The 17,535-nt window shown below is 41.4% G+C and overlaps 1 protein-coding gene across 2 annotated transcripts in view; it reads right to left on the reverse strand.

Moving 5' to 3' along the window:
* The window catches only part of col11a1a (collagen, type XI, alpha 1a), a gene marked incomplete at both ends in the record, with an annotated part of 80,615 nt that overhangs the window by 27,574 nt on the left and 35,506 nt on the right, over nt 1-17,535 (reverse strand). For both annotated transcript variants that reach the window (XM_083995045.1, XM_083995044.1), the window contains 19 exons: nt 872-979; nt 1,121-1,174; nt 4,191-4,244; nt 4,803-4,856; nt 7,172-7,216; nt 7,325-7,378; nt 7,520-7,564; nt 8,458-8,511; nt 10,630-10,683; nt 10,794-10,901; nt 11,001-11,054; nt 12,642-12,686; nt 12,813-12,866; nt 13,384-13,428; nt 15,165-15,218; nt 15,387-15,431; nt 16,424-16,477; nt 17,273-17,317; nt 17,411-17,464. In XM_083995045.1, the coding sequence (XP_083851171.1) occupies nt 872-979; nt 1,121-1,174; nt 4,191-4,244; nt 4,803-4,856; nt 7,172-7,216; nt 7,325-7,378; nt 7,520-7,564; nt 8,458-8,511; nt 10,630-10,683; nt 10,794-10,901; nt 11,001-11,054; nt 12,642-12,686; nt 12,813-12,866; nt 13,384-13,428; nt 15,165-15,218; nt 15,387-15,431; nt 16,424-16,477; nt 17,273-17,317; nt 17,411-17,464 (1,080 nt within the window). The remainder of the gene's footprint in view (nt 1-871; nt 980-1,120; nt 1,175-4,190; nt 4,245-4,802; nt 4,857-7,171; nt 7,217-7,324; nt 7,379-7,519; nt 7,565-8,457; nt 8,512-10,629; nt 10,684-10,793; nt 10,902-11,000; nt 11,055-12,641; nt 12,687-12,812; nt 12,867-13,383; nt 13,429-15,164; nt 15,219-15,386; nt 15,432-16,423; nt 16,478-17,272; nt 17,318-17,410; nt 17,465-17,535) is intronic.

The following is a 17,535-nucleotide window of genomic DNA, read 5'->3' on the forward strand; positions in this document are numbered from 1 at the left end:
CCAGCTGTGTCTGTGCCACCGCGAGTCCGTGACACAAACGTGTCCCGTGACCGTCATCTCTTATGACAGACAGGACAACATAAATGCGCACAACGTAACATTTACATGATAATTCATCAATCTACTGATTGATTATCAAAAGCTCGTTGAAAACAACTACACACGAGTCGACTGGAGGAGGGTGAGGAGCAAACAGCGGAGAAGTGACCGGACTAAGGACTTTGATCATCATCATTACGTCTAAAATTAATTAATTAATTCATAAACTGTGTAATAAGTGGGATAATATAGAGTTTGTCTGTTGTTATAGAGATATAAACCCAGACAGGATGTATGAAACCCTGTCATTTTGTCAAGAAACTGTCATTTCCATCCTGCGGTTTGCATGCTGTCATATGAGGAGACCTGTCAAATCGGACACAAATATGGCGGCGGTCCCTTCGACGTGACGTCACTGCAACCCATGAATTGAGCTTTGCATGCCCTCAAGAAATATACACCTGTTTGTGAATGCAGCCGGCTCAATCGGCAAAATCAAATTGTGTACGATAATTGCAGCTGCATAAGTTCAATTTGCAGCCCACTTTTATATTGTTGATGTCTCCATCAACCGCCCTGGCTTCCTCTCTTCTGTGCAACTGACACAAATCTATTACAGTGTATGAGAAAGGGGAGCAGAAGGGCATTTCTGCTATGTTGTGGTGCTATAGAAAACAAATGAGCATTCTCATTCTATCGGCTTAATAATTTTTCCACATCTAACTCCTTTCCTCCCTTCAGCAAAGTGTTCTGGACATTAGCTCCTAAAGTTTTATGAAATTAGTTTAGGTGCACATTATAAAGTAAACTTTTCTTCTTCTTTTTGACATACCTTCGCTCCCTCTTTGCCAGCAGCACCTGGAAGACCCTGCTCTCCGGGTGGACCTGGGGGTCCAGGGTGGCCTCTCTCACCAACGGGACCGGTCTCGCCAGTTGGTCCCTAAGGTGTCATGACACAGATTGATGTCATTTAATACATCAAATCATCCCACATCAAGTTTTCATATGGAATATATATTATTACATGTATTTATGAATACATTTACATTTGAATTAATTATTTGATAAAACATTATGTTACCTGGGGGCCAACGACACCTCCTGGGCCTGGTGGACCAGTTTTTCCTTGGAAACCCTGAAAAAAGATAAAGTCTTATTTACATGGATTGTAAAGAGAAGAGAGACACACAGCTTATCTACTAAAACCCAAGTAAATAAACCACAGTGATTCATCTCAAATTCGTTTCAGCTGATACTGTAAGCAGGGTTTCGGTTTCAGTTTGTGTATTTCCTTGATGTAGGCATAAGGGGCTTTTTCAGGTTACGGCCGCAATCACGGATAGACTCTCACATTACAAGGCTGGCTCGTGAATAACTGCAGGGCAGATGCTAATTATTTTAATAAAAATGAAGACAAAGGAGACTTTACAACTCACTGAGCACGACAATAAAGATAATTAAATGTCTGTGAGTGCAATTGTTATTGGAGAATACCTGGTGGTAGCGAGATGGACACCGAGCACTTTTAAAGCCTCTGAAAACAATTGCTTTGTTATAAAGAGAAATGTGTTGAACAAGTTCTGGTTATTTTTTCATTTTCTGATTATGTTCCTGTTTTTCTAACTCGTTCGAGGTGGACTCGATAAAATATTTCAATCAAATGTGAACATGACCACAACCACACATCCTGCTGAAGCAGTTACCTCAGTGCGAATCAATAAAATGTAACATTTTATGAATTTTGTCAACTTTACGTCTAAATGTTGCCATGAACTTAATGTAATAAAGAAAATAACAATGGTGAGTGATTTCAGTAGCTTAAAATATTCATAAGGAAAACCTTGATTTTATACTGAATCATTATTTTCCATATGACTAAAAAAAATCTGCTTTTACTGAAGAATCTTTTGAAATCAGATATTAAATAACCAAAAACCAAACCACTACACTGTGTATTTATCTTCTTGATCCTATACAACAGCCTGAATGTGATAATTACAATAATATTGACCATTAAAAACAGTGATCACCCTGTTAGCGTTAGTACACTGTGTTCTCCAGGTGAACAGAGGACACAGTTATAGTAAAGTTGTTGTATAAATTCACATTCATGGCATGAGGTTGATTTAAATTGATTTTTATTCCCTATGGATAAACTTAAGCAGATTCAAACCGCAGCGCGGGACAGGTTCAACATCCTGAGTATCGACACCAACGCTGCGGTGCAAATCAGATGAACTTCTGTCTTCCGGGGGAAGAACAATCCAATCTTCATCGGTATGAGACTCCTTCCAAGTCTGCACTCTACAGTATATTCCCCAGATATTAACCCAGCACCATGTTCAGACTGTATGTAAATAAATAAAGACCGACCAGTATCCTTGACTTGCTGTTGTTTCATAATGTAATGGAGACATGTGTAATATTTTATGACAGAATGACACAGGGGGGTTTCACTTTCACTTTTCCACTCATTGCCAACTCATCCTGGAAATCAGAGTCATCATCTGTCCATCCTCCTTATTTATTTATTTTTTTTAAGCTACGTTACTGCTCACCCTATTTTTTAAGTTATAATCCTTCAACCAAACAAAGTTTTTAAATGCAGACTGGTACATCCAGATTCATTACTGCAGGTTATTGACCTGCATATGTTGTGACTTGTGTTGATGAGACCCTCAGGCCGTTCCATTACAACATCAGCCCTGACTCCGAGGCAACGGCTCAAATCTTTATCTGCACTTCCTCGAATACAACTCGTGCTGCTGGGGCTCGCCGCCTGTGAGCATCTTTATTGCAGTGATCAATTCTCATATTGGATGCTTGTGGAGCCTGTTCATCAGAGCATAAATCTACATCCATAAACGCCTTAATAAACACTCTGTCGTTGTTGCTTGAATAGCGGTAAAGGCAGGGAAGCACTCGTGTGTGGTGTGCTACGTTATCTACAGGAAGGAGGCAGGCAGAAAGGGAAGCTTTAATGATAGAGGCGATGATCTGTCAAGCTTTTAGTAGAATTTATTGCCCTCTGAGCCTCGTCAAACAGGGGTGCACTGATGCATACAAAGTACGAGGAAATCAAATTTTGAGAGCAGGAGATGGCAACTAGGTGCGATCAAATCAAAGTTTGCTTTATTTTTCCTTTGTGTCTCATGAGATACGGCGTCGTCGCGGCAGATTTAATGCAGACATTTCTCATTAAGCTCATAAGAGCATCTTGTAAAAAACTAAACAAAAAAACAACCACTGTTCCGTGCTGTTGCAACAGATCTTTGTGAGGGTTATTATTTCTCAGTTACACAGCCTTGTACATGGACAATACAAGTCCAGTGTCCTTTTCATTGGATATTTGCAAAGTCACAACAAAACAAAGCTGCATCACAAAACAAGGATCCCTCAGCTCCCTGGTGTCCATCTCTCAGCCATCTGGCTTTGCTCACACAGGATGCAGTGTGTGTGTGTGAGTGTGAATAGAGACAAGCAGATCGACTCAGACAATGTTCACAAGGGCTTTGTCTTTAGGATTGCGCTTTACGAGACATGTCTGCCCCTTTGGCATCCCGCTGAGATGTTGTATCACTGACTGTAATCCCCCGCATACAAGAGCAATAGTGATAAGAAGTGGAGGAGAACGAGGCGGGGTGAGGAGTGTGTGTGTGCGTGTGTGCGTGTGTGTGTGTGTGTGTGTAGGGAGGGGAGGGGTGTTCGGCTGTAGCGGAGCTTATTGACTACGTCCTGCAATCGAGAGGCAATTTGAAGAATGAGAGCCAGAGAGACCTTAACACGCCAAAACTAATTCCTGCAGGATTAAAACAAGACGATGTGGGATTAAACTGAGCAAGTTTTAATGATGTTTTTCATACTGTCCTGGCAATCCATGTTAATGTTCATGTTTTGCACGAGCCTTTGAGGCTACTGGGGGATCCAGCACATTTCCGCGGTAACGATTAACGACAGTGGAGGTGTTACGCTCCCACATTTGCACACCCTGTGGAAATGTGACCAGTTCAAGTGTGAAACGATGAAGTCCCACCGAGTTCCCGACTCATTGTCGAGGTCTAGAGGCGTGAAGTTGGAGGCAGAGGCCGACCAAAGCCAGGCAGCCGACCGGTATAGCTCAAACATGACATTGCATTTTTTTCAGGACTCACCGTTTCTCCGCGCTGGCCAGGGTGTCCGGGCAGCCCATCCTTTCCAGCTGGTCCCTGTTGGGTAGAAATTAAAATACACACAGCTTTACAGTAGCACCTCAGTACATTTATCACTATCACCTTCATATCTGGAGTGAATAATGATACTAGGAAATTGGTCCTATTGTTAGAATAACACTCTCAACAATGAGCTTTTATTATAGTTTTGTTCATACACTCCATTGGCACAATATACAGTAGAGTGGAAACTTAATTGTAGATCCACTATGAGGACTCTGGATGATAAAATAACAGGTTCTGTTTTCTTGTTTTGTTCTCACCGGCTGAGGGCTTAGAGCCAACGATGAATCTAACCTGAATCAATAGGTGGAAATTACCACTTGTCTCTTGCCTGGGCTGGAGAGTGAAAGAATGGGTTCTGCCTCAATAACAGTTAGACTAATGATCCCTGCACAGAATTAGAGATACTGCTATATATTACTGCACCCGATGAACTCCTCAGACTGAATCAATTGTGACTTGTGATGTTTGCAAACTATGCTAATTTGCGGTTGCGACAGTGGGAATACACTGCTGTAGTGGTTTTAGTAGTGGAGACAGAGGAGCACTTACAGGGGGTCCCTTTGGTCCGGGGAAGCCAACAGGTCCCTGAGGTCCTTGAGGTCCCTGAAATCAACACACACACATATAGTCAGATGATAGGAAATGTTTAAAATGTAAAATTATGAGTTGGTTTGTTTTACTGTTTCAACAAGAAACCAAAACAAAACAGAAAATGAACAAGTTTTGAAGGCAAAGAGACGTCATGTGAATGTTTTCGAATGTTTCCAGTGTAGTTTGAGAAAACAAATTAAGTTCAGTGTTAAATAAAAAAATAATTGAAAAAAGAAAGAAAAATCCAAAATGACTGTGTTCAAGTGAGCTGCCGCTGATTAGCTCACCGAGCCTGAACCCTGATGAGACCTCCTAGTAACACAAAGTCATTAAAGTGAGCAGCTGTGGAGTGGCAGGAAAAGAGATTTTGTTCCCCAGCCACTTTACTGCCAGAGAGAGTCCAACCAGGCTTAATCTTAAAGTGCTATCTAATGCCCGACTGGTGGTAGTTTTTAAAAGTGAACATTTCAGGCTTCAAAAACTTAAAAAGATCCAAAGAAGTGAATAAACCGCCTGGTAAAATAAAGTTCCTGTCCAATCTGCAGGTCAATATCACCGGGCAAAGGGCTGTAATAATTTAACATTTAATAAAAACCAGCCTGTGGGGAACAGCTTCATGTACTTCCCTAGTGCTTCACATTTAAATGACCCCGAATAATTACATTATATGCAAGTATATTTCTCTACTGTACAAAATCAAATATGTTACTCCCCTAATACGGCCGGCAGTGAATTCTCAGGCAGCCAACTGTATGCTTGACAAGTATCTAATTATATATTTCACTGCATAAACTGTACATATACAGTATGTTCTATACTGGTCTATATTTAATGATAGGCTGAGGCCAGCAGAAGCACAGAACACAAGTCAAATGAAGAGTGAGGCAGGAACTGCATCAGCAAATAATGAATAAAAAATCAGACCCAAAAGTCTGGAACGGGAGGAAAAAGAGGTCATCCTGAAACTGACGCAACACATATTCAGAGTTGTGTGTTGATGTTTGGCACAGTCAAATACTGAGTGTTTTTGAAGACAAATTTCTTTCTTTGTAAGAAAGTTACAGTGTATTGTTGAGGTTTAGGAATTTAGGGGGATTATAAATATGAATTTGATGCATTGATTCAATCTTTTTTAATCAACATGGTCTTTGAAGACTTGATTATAAGTTAATCACCTTCATCCATGAGATTTGAGTTTAGTCTGCCTCAACCCAAGCACTGACCTGAGAACAGCTTTGTAGATGAGCATTAGTTAGACTAGAGGACTTACACTTTGGAAACAGTAATAAATAATCCTCCTCTAATGGGGAATGATGAGTACGTTCTACACATGACTGTGCAGCCCGCAGAGGAAGTAAGAGATGCCTTAACAGTGTCTGATTCCACTACTTCATTCTTGTTATGTGTCTTTCTCTAACAGAGGGGAGGATCCATTTTCTGATAGACTCCCCGCCGAGCTCAGTCAGAGCTGTAATAAAATCCATTTCTCCTTGTGTGGCGTTAGCGAAATGTTAATGCAAACTCAGCACTTGCTGCAGCTGCAGTTAAAGCCTTTATTGTTTCATTCCTTCTTTGGACTTTTTGGATTTTCTTTGTCACACAGAAAGATCAACTATCACTGAAACACCACTGGATATCTAACAGACTCTAATAAAAAAAAAAGAAAGGTATTAAATAAGGCAGAGCAGCTGAAAGGCTGCTACTGTGAAGCTACTGCAGACTGTGGTAATTTTGTCTCCGTGTTAGCCACCTAGGGCTGACGCTGTGAACAATAAAAATCATTTTATTTTCTTGCTCTTGTTTGAGCTTTGGTTTAAAGGACAAATGTGCCTCATGACAACTCTGAGGAGCGTCAGTAAAGGGATGGGGGTCAAAATAATAAGAATAACATAGAAATGCTGCTGTCTGGTAGAGGAAGGTGGGAACAGGAACAAAGAAATCGTCCCATTTGCCAAAGAAAGACTGAGTTAATAAAACAGAAGAGAATAAACACACGTTACATAAACTGCTTTTCTAGCATTGCGATTTGTGATTGTGAGTTTTTTTCAGTGACTTATTTCTACAGTAGCTAACATTTCCATCCTCTTTAGTGACCTGTCAGAGCCAATAAGGATGTTTCTTCTCGCTCTTTGTTTTCTAAACCCCTCTTACTGTATTATACTATGCAATAACATGCTTCGGTCTAGCATCACCACAGTGGAGGTGTAGAGAATGTAAGAGGTACTTTTTATGCAGCGACACAACTGACAGACTGATTTCATGTTATGACCCTTGTTTGTATTCATATGCATTACAGCCATCCAAAACTCAGCATGTGATGAACTTACTCTCTCACCGGGGGGTCCTGGAGGGCCGTCATTGCCTGCTGTGCCCTGGAACACACAGAAAGAAATCCGTGTCATTTTGTTTTAAAAACGCAGCGTGGTATAGAGTACTACCCACAAAGAGGCCTGAAATCAGCGTGAGATTAATATTAGTACCTTGGGACCTGGTTTTCCTGTTGGACCTCTGGCTCCACGACCACCACGGGGACCCTACAGAGAGACAAACAAGCACACGAGTCAAACACAGGAACATCAAGTGGTAACTGTATCTAAAACTGTCAGACTATATACTGTACAGCATGTTGAGTTGAGCTTTGAATCAATAGAAATCATGGAGGGAGCAGAACGTACCGTTGGACCTCTTTGTCCTCTTGGACCTGGTTTACCTGCAACACCCTAGTGCATAAAAAGGAAAGAAGATTTTAGACACTTAAGACATATTTTTCATCTGTCATTTATCAATTTAGCAGAACACATCTGAGGCTTCAGATGAAAACCATGAGAGCCTTGAACTCTGATCACTCATATTTGTTGGAAGAAGTAATCAACAGCTCATTTCACAAACACATCAACGGCCTCTGGAGATGTGTGTTTTTTGTTGTGTTTGTACCTACAAAGTGCACTTTCTGAATGACAAGAGAGAATCTGTGAAGTAATGTTATTACCGCTGCTTGGGTGAATAAATCTGAAGAAACAACCTGAAAACTAATGCAGTGAAAATACTCTGGCTTCGAGTCAACGCTGGACAAAATCTGATCTAATGAAAAGTGTATTGAGTTTTTAATTTTGGCTGGTAGCCTTGGCATAAGTAAGATAATGTATTTCAAAGTGTCCATTAAATGACTCCAAAGTACTCGCAGCAAAGGAAATATCTTATTTCTATCCTCCACTTTGTACATTTTGAAGGAGGATTTGAAAATGTTCAAATTTCTATCATTGCCTCCATGAATCAACTGGGACTATCGTGTCTACTGATACTAAAAACCTGTGCCTTGAACTTTTTCTCAACACTTTTCAAAACTCTATGAGTGCCAGCTATTTTTTTTTGTCCAAAGTCTAGAATTGGGTAGAAAAGCTCAATGAAAGTGCAATTGTTTCCACATTGTTCTCCCCCCAATTGATTTTGCCGCTGTTATTTTTCGTGCCAAGTCACCACACTGATGCCTTTATAATAGGAATCAATTTTCTTTTGAGCACAAATATGATGGCGTGGTGATTTTCATACACAAACAGGCACAGTGTGTGTGTGTGTGTGTACTCCATGAGTGTCTGCGTGTGTGTTTTCTTACCCTGGCTCCTTTCTCGCCGTTGGCTCCTGGGAACCCAGGGAAACCACTTGAGCCCTGTCAATAGGAGAGCGAGATATGGAGGGAAATGAGAGAAACAAGAGGGAGGCTGGGTGGGTCGGAGCATGCATGATAATGAGTGCTCATCCTGTATTTATCTGCCCTATTGTTGGATGTCATCTTCAGTTAGTTTCACACAGTTAACACCATGGCCCTCATGTGAAATGACATGAATTTAGTATAAGTTTAAAACCAATTACTTCCATGACCTTAACACCATCTTTCCTGATTTGTTAATGTTCTCCTTTTAAAAGGTGCATCTACTTAATCTGAATAACATCCCTTATTAATGTGAACATGCTAAAGTGGTAAAACACATTATGAAATACACCTGTAAAGTACAACTCTAGATGAAAATAACCAGATGTTACGGATCCTATTCCCAAGTTTTCAGCCTGCCAGGTTGGGAAAGTTTCTCAGCCAAATCATCTAAACTTACACAATTATGTGGGGAGACATGCACGCACACTCACACACACAAAACCAAACAGAGGAGGCTTTCAAAACAAAGCACAAGATCCCTGTAAACACAAGACAAGGTGACATGATTTTTTTCTTTAGTCAAACTGTGTGAACAGAGGATTAAAGAGCTGCTTACCTACTGTGCCGCCCCTCATCACAACACGATGCATTGGGGACATTCAGTAAAAAATCAAATCAGTGACAAACCTCGACTCCCTCCAAATGTATGATTTAAACATACAGTATCTGTTCTGCTATGTCTGATGAGCTACTGTCTCTTTAAGATAGTGAAATCCCTCACTACCTATGTTGTTTATTTGTGTTTTCAGCTTGTAATCCTCACATTCATCATCAAATATTCTGCACTAGCTCATCACCAAAACACTGATTTGGGGGGATATTGTGGATCTAACACCTGCTGACAGTAAAGTGAGGCCAGAAATATGAAAAGTGGGACATGGCCATAATGAAACAGTAAACTGAGGCAGTGATCAGACATGTCTGTGTCTGTGCTTCATCAGACTCCAAGCTGGGAACATGTATATCAATATCAGATCATGTTTGTTTACAGGTCCTCACAATGACCAAGGAATAAAGTAGGGTGGGTGAGGCATTAATCTTGTATGATATGATGCCATTAATACATGGAAGTAGATGTCATTAGTGAGCATTATTATGATTTACCATGATTTCCAAATGAGACTAATATCTAAAATCGTCGACCAGTGTTGGCGTGTAGAGTGTGGCACTGTGTCAGACGGAGGAGGAAATCTGCTGTACGGCTTTACAGTGAGAACAGAGCAGCTCAATCACAGCTGAAGCTCACAGAGTGGGGTGGGGGTGGGAGGGGGGTGGGCGGATCAGCAACAACAGGGTCTATGGGTTTATGCCTCATTTTTGAGAATCACCAGAGCAAAATGCTGCATTCTTTAGTTCATAACAACTGTGCCAACGAACAAACAGTGATTGATGTGCATGCTATATTTATGCTGCCTCTTATAAACTGTTCATATCTAATAATAATGATTCATAAATAAGTTATGAGCAAATAATAGGGTGAATTGATTGTGAATATTCCTTTGACTGGTTGTTTCTAGTGATAATGGAGTAATAAATGCTGGTAATGCTCATGAGTATCTCACTTCTTAAATCTTTAGTCAGTCGCTGGTTAAAGAGATCAATAAGCTGTAAATAAATGTATTTGATCTGGTGCAGCTTTCCAGACAGGAAACAGTCCAATAGCTCATTCAAGACATTTTCTTTTCCTCATTAATTTAAGAGCTAAAGAGTCAAAACACGTCACAGTGAACGAGGATAAACATTAGACAAAGTTGTTCTGTTTTTTTTTTACAACCTGACAACACAACCATGATCTTACAGCTTAAAAGCTTGTAACTGAGTGTTTAATGTTTCATCAGACATGAATGAATCTTTCAACAACATTCCCACCAACTGTCACTCAAGAAGAAAGAGCTCAATTATCAAACGCAGGTGTGAAACACATGATCAGCAGGTAACACTTTGACTTTCCCATCTGAGCGGTGAACAATACACTCATGTACAGCATGAATGTGTTTGTTGTGTTGGTGCAGATTCAGTCAGAAAGCAAGAGGAAACTCATCTCGTACTGAGGTGAGAGCGAGGTTAACTTACCTTTGGTCCTTGTCTTCCTGGGTAACCTGGCAACCCTGGGACACCGAGTTTACCCTGAGAAACACAAAGCAGCAGGTTAAAAACATCCACCGAGAGGAAAAATGATGGACAAATATGATTCTTCTATCGGTTTTCAAATATCCTCCGTGGTTTAGATGTATGACCTTTTCGCCAGCGGGACCAAGGGGACCGGACTCTCCGTTGGGTCCAGATCGGCCTTTAGGACCCTCAGGACCGTCCTCTCCACGGGGGCCGAGCATGCCAAGTTCACCCTGTGACACGAGAATAGACAAAAAGAGGGATATTGATTTGATGGACATGATGGAAATTATCAATAAGACAGGTGATGATGTTTCAGTCAAGCTCCTCACCCGGTCTCCTTTGATTCCCATGTCTCCCTTGAAACCTGGGAATCCGTCCTCGCCCTGAAATGAGATAGAAAAGGAATTTGCTTTGTTAGTTGATTTGATTGTTATTCAAAGCATTTGTTTATTTCACAGCAACAACACTCTTGGGACGGACTGTTTTCCTTCATTTCTCTGGGGAACATAAATGATTAAGCCTCCTGACATTTTGTATTTATTGAGCATCTGGTTAAGAGGCAGCCGGCGCTGATTCACTGTGTGGATCTCAGGATTGATGCTGCTCTCTGCTGGTCAGACAGTGGAACAACACATACGAGGAGCTCCACTTCAGCTATCAGGCAATGAGCTGTGGTAAATCAGCTGGTTTTATTTTGGATTTGGGACCGTCTGTGATGAACCACAAAAATGCATAACAAATTACACTTTTTTTTTCCTCCCACAAGAAAATTCTCTGTTTTCAGAATATCTACACTGAGTCGAGATTAGTAACGATGCAACCAAATAGCAGTTTTGTTATGATAAACAGCATCAGATGGAAGCTGAAGGCCACTTCATAGTTCAGCCAAACCTCTCTTCTTTGACACTCTCTGTTTCTACTCTGTCACCTGTCCATGTTTCCAACCCTCTTCTGATGCATAATGCAGCACTGAGCATGTCTGTTACCGGCAACCCGCAATAGACCCCCCACACACACACTTCCGCACACACACCAACACACCAACACACATACACACACACCTGAGGTAAAGTACATCCCTTATTCATATCAAACCCTTTCTCCTCAAGGTTTTGGCTTTTGAATCTCTTGTTATAAATAATTCAATAAAAACTGATATGAATACCTGTCAGTGTGGTGAGAACAACACCCCTCAGTCAGATAATGGATTTTATACAGCAGCATAACTGTATTGATCTTAAATAAACGTCATGCATATTAAAAAGAAGCTTAGTTTAAATTCTACATAGTGGCACGCACACTTCAAAAGTGCTTGAGATGGATTGCGGTGTTCTTTGAAACCAAAAGCCTCGAGCCTGACAGCTTTACTGATTGAGGGTCACTCCAAAATACAGTCTGTCTCTCCACTGAAGAACGCTATCGACTGACCTCCGCGCGGTGCGTTCAGGCTACCGCAGCCGTTCTCTCTCTCTTCCCAACTCAAAAGAGTCAAAACAAAGTTCGGAACGCAGGTAGACAGCCACAGTTACAGACAGAATAAGTGTGACATGAATATTTCTAGTGGCTCTCCACAAACTTCGATGAAGTTTCCACAAACACTGTGACATACAGCACAGTGTGTCAGTTAGGACCATACAGTATATAGACTTGCTGAACCTGCTGAATTTAGCCTGATTCTGGTCTGCTTCTTCAGTTTAGAAAATGATTTCCCAACTAGACAGCGATGTTGGGGAAATCTAAGATATAATTGGTTGGGAGGAACAAAATTAATACATATCTACTGCACTTAATATGCAGTAAATTCTCTCCTGTGCTGTCAATGGACGATATTCACTTGCATTGACCTTTGATGACAATGCTGTTGAAACCTACAAGCTTCTTTTTTTGTAAACACATCATCATGTAGGGTATGACTCATAACCTCTCCTGGCTACTCAGTGGGTGGTAAACAGAGAAATTATGTTGTGTACCTTCTCTCCTTTCCCCCCCTTCAGACCGCGGACACCATCAGCGCCCTGTTGAAACAGAAAACACCGGTAAGAGAAATACAATACAGCGCTGTACAACAGATTAAAGGGTGAGACTCCTGTGAAAAGGAGGCTGATCAATCACACGCTGACACGGTCAAACTGAAATCATACCTTCACACCGCGAGGACCAGGATAACCAATGGGACCCTGTGGACCTGATGGACCCTGGCGAGAAGGAAACAATACATGGTTCCTGTATTAGTATTAAAGAACATTGAGGCAATACATACATACATATACATGTATATATACTGTTTATATTTGCATCATAAATTGATTAATCGTAAATCTGGAAATGATCATTAAAACAACTGAAACATCAACATACAATTTTTGCATTACAGAAGCTCGACTGACATGTTTCCTGATTCAACTGAGCAAATAAATAAAACACAAAAAGTAAAGACTAAAAAATGCTTATTTGTCTTTTCTTGAAAAAAGTAAGTAGCACATTGTATTATGATTTATGCTGTTGTTGATCTTGTTTGACAAATGAACCACCTGGTTGGTCGTTCAAATGAAGTATGTCCTAGACATATCTTTGTAGTACATTTGAAATTAACTGTATTTTATGTTAAACACACAATCTTTATATGGGTGAAAATGTGTTTTGATTAAAATGTTTAAATTGCACTGGATCCACTGTCCTCTTTTTATCCAAAAGTCCATTTAATACACTCACCTGTCCTCCTTTCTCTCCAGGTGGCCCCTCCTTACCAGGATGACCCTGTAGAATAATAATAAGACATCACAATGCAGTTTAAAGTGAACAATAAATGAACAAATCCATGTTATTCAATCATTTAATGCAACATTTAATGATGTGATTGTGTCTAAGCAAAAAAATAAGTGAAGTATACTGTATGTGCCTGAATTGGCTTCACCACATGTATCCAAAGGCGGAGGCCTCTAAATAAATTAACATGCAAAGCCAAGAATAAGACTGAAGTGACGACCTGGCTGTCTGGTTTGTCCCGGCTCCTCTGTGTGACATGTATTTTCCAGCTAATTCAGGTCTGTGAGTTAATCACAACATATTAAGTTGTGCACAGTCTCACAAAAACACCTGACAAGTCGACTAACCAGACTAGTTCATAGGGCTGCTAACAGTAAGTGATGGTGTGTGTGTGTCTGTGAAGTAAAACTTGGGGAAAATCTGTCATTCTTCGTGGCAGTCGGGGGCAGATTAACAGCCACAAAGTGCGGTGGCCACAGGTGAGTGATGGGGCAGATAGGCAGGTCCACGTGTACAGCTCAATACACAACCCAACACACACACACACAGAAACCTTTAGCCGCAAACACCTGGCAACTTCCAATTTGAGGTGTGAGGTCGAGGCAGAGGCTGTAGATCACCAGGCTCCGAGGCCTGAGGGGAACTAAGGGCTGCCTGCTTCTTGAACTTACACACTTCTCATAGTGAGGGCAGAGGAGGGGGAGGGGGAGGGGGGCAACACAGGGCGACTACAGGTCTAGAATAACAAAAACCCAGAGCTCCATTATTTGGACTTATGAAAAATGCCTCAGACCTCTCAGATACAGTACGGCTGTGTGTGTTTCCACAGGCAGCTCAGTGTGCGTCATATACTAAAAGGGTAACTCCGTCCAAACACATTATTGTACTATTTTAGAGCAGAACAGTTTTCAAGCAGACAAAATATTTATGTTTTAAAATGCCACAGTACTGGATATGATGAGTAATCTCATAAAACATAACAAACTGATATCACTGAGGACCTCTCCTCTAGCTACCAAATGTAAAATACAGATAAACCGTAAGTGGTGGTCATAAGGAATTCATGAAGCTGGCTGCGCACAAGAGGCCAGAAACCTCCCTTAACTTTTCTCCTCATTTCCAGAACATAGCAAAGACACCTGGTACCACTGAGCTGGTACCACAGCAACACATCCAGGAAGCTAAAACCCTTTTTCTTGCCTTTGTTTACCGCCAATTGGACCATTGTAATTCCTTATCGAGTGGCCTGCTGCAGAAATCAATCGAACAGCTGCAGCTTCTACAAAATCCTGCTGCCAGGTTTCTCACCACAGAGAACCAGAATACAACAATAATAACCCTCCTGTTGTGGCTACCTGTCCGATAAACAGCACTTGTTGACTGTTTCAAGGTTTAAGCTGGAGATGGAGGAGAGTTGAGGCATTTGTCTAAACTTTAGACAAACAACCTCAGACTTTTTATAGACTAGATTTAGTTTTATACAAAGCCGAAGTGTCCAGTTACCTGCACACACACACAACCTGACCTGAGCACTGTATCCATAAACCGTGTAAATACCTCAATGGAGATATCACAGGTTTGATATAGAAGGCTGTGCAGGTGTGGAACATGTGTGTGTGTGTTCATGAAGAGTGTCTGAGGTTTGGATGGATGTCACAGTAAGGGTAAGAGAGAGTGTGTAATACTGATATACTGTATGTACGTATATGGGTGATAAGAGCACGCACAGGAGGCCCATCAGCTCCAGGTAGTCCAGGCAACCCCGACCGGCCCCCAGGTCCCTGTGTGAGGAAGAGAAGATGACACATAAGGACAAAGCTCAGAGGTCGCAACAAGTGTCAGATCACTTGGAAATAAATGGAAAAGTGTGGTTAGTAATTTATCTTTTATGTTATTTTCATGATGGTTTAATATGAATCTTAATTTGTTTGGAAAAACAGTGGACGTACTTTTTCTCCAGGTGGTCCAATGGGGCCTTGAGGACCAGGAAGACCCTATGAGGAAGAGACATATAGACAGACATACATGTACAGTAAGGGTATGTTTCTATAGCAACAACAAGCATGCTCAAACATGCATGCACACACAGACACACACACTGGATAAACTGAAGAGTTTGTTGGAGCTGTAAATAGTTGAGCTGGTGGAGGAATGTTAAGCTTGTGTGTTTGTGTGCATGTGTATGTTTGTATTTGTGTGTGTGCAGAGCGCTGGGTCAGAAGGCATACTATCATCAAGCATGCTGCTGGAACTGCGAATGGTCTCATATGTGTGGTTCTAGGTGGCTTCCTCTGTGTGCCAGTGTGTGTGTGTGTGTGTGTGTGTGTGTGTGTGTGTGTGTGTGTGTGTGTGTGTGTGTGTGTAATTTGAGGCACTGAAGCTTGCTCCAACACGTGTGGCAGCTTTGCAGGAATTCCACCAACATGAATAAGATGCTTTCAAATGGATCAACCCTGAAACATTCCCCCTCCTGAGATAAACCCCTGAAAAATATTTCAGAAAAATGTGTGTGTGCACACAGAGAGAGAGAGAGTGTGTGTGTGTGTGTGTGTGTGTGTGTGTGTGTGTGTGTATGTGTGTACTCTTTATGTCTCCAGGGAGAGGTGCCTGGGCTAAAACTCAAAAAGGCAAAATGAAGATGATCATTTGGTTTGACAGTTCAGCTTCTAATTCGGTGCCTCAAACGTAATTTACAGGAGCAGAATATTGTCCTTTACAGCTGAAGAGACAAATAAAATCACTCTGTGCTGTGAGACTGAGGCTGCTCAGCTGTGCACTTCATTCCTTAAATGCATCTCTGAGCTCACTGGCTTATGTACGCTGGATCCCGAGCAAATCTGCCTCCCTCGGTGTGTGGAGTTTATGGTGGAAGATAACAGGCGTACAGTGCAGTGGTCTGTATCTACGCATCATGGTGCAGCATCGACTCTGCACTTTTTTTCATTTTTTTTTCATGGGTGGTGGGATCATGTGATGCTTTGTTTACCTGTGTCCCTGGGGTTCCTTGCTGCCCAGGTGGGCCTGGTTCTCCTTGTGGCCCCTGAATAAAACAAAGATGGAGGCTGTCAGAACTAGACACTTCTCGAAATACGCACATCTGAGACACTATCAGCAATCAGGTGAACTGCAGTGAACTGAACTGGAGTCACACTGATAACGGAGATAACAGATCAGATAGCAACATTTTATATTGTACATTTCCTATGTAAATAAGTTGTGAGGCAGTTCAGTATTTAAGACCATATCATCATCATAAAGCTGATTGAGGTTCAGTCATTCCATAGGTTGTTATATAAGTAGTTACAGTAACTTCACGGGGAAATGTTTTGGTCTAACTTAGTTATCCCTCTAGCCTGCCTCATCTTATCCAATATGGCAGCCTCTTAACTAACTGGGCTGTGAATCTATTGTATTCTTATTTGGGTTACACATGCTTTGGATTGTGGTCTACTTAGGAAGCTGCCAGCGTGGAGAATAATGGATCTGTGTGTTGAGAGTCTATCAGAGCAAAACAGAAGAAAACTGAATACAGGCTGTTGTTGAGTCATGTATCTTTAAATTTATGTTAATAAATGTAGAGTGTCATTAAACAGTATTTATCTTGTGCAGAGAAAAAGCAGCACATGAGCCTTTGCTGCCATTCAGGTAGCGACTCGTCTCAGCTCCAGAGACCTCAGCATGACCTTTGACCTGACAGCCATGCATCCTAAAGAGGTTTCAACAGTCTGACCTAGACCTTACACAAACAGCTGTGTCCTGAAACTCTGCGGTTCATATCAGGAGCCGATAAAAGCAACATTTCAGATATTTTATTGAGAGGAAGTTGTGTCCGTACCATGTTTCCTTTTGGACCCTGAGGCCCGTCAACTCCAGCGACACCCTGAGAGGGACAGAGCAGAAGAAAACTCATGTATACCTCATATCAACAGGAAATTATATCAAAAAAGGGGATGGTAAAGGTGATGGTACGTACGGGAGATCCGGGGGGTCCTGGAGGACCACGAGGTCCCAGCAAACCTCTAGGACCCTGTGAAGAGTGACAAGCGGTGACGTTAAATAAAATCAGATTCATTCTATAATCAGTGAACTGAAGAGGAC

The sequence above is a fragment of the Trachurus trachurus genome (genome assembly GCF_905171665.1).
Source record: "Trachurus trachurus genome assembly, chromosome: 20".
Lineage (NCBI taxonomy): Eukaryota > Metazoa > Chordata > Actinopteri > Carangiformes > Carangidae > Trachurus > Trachurus trachurus.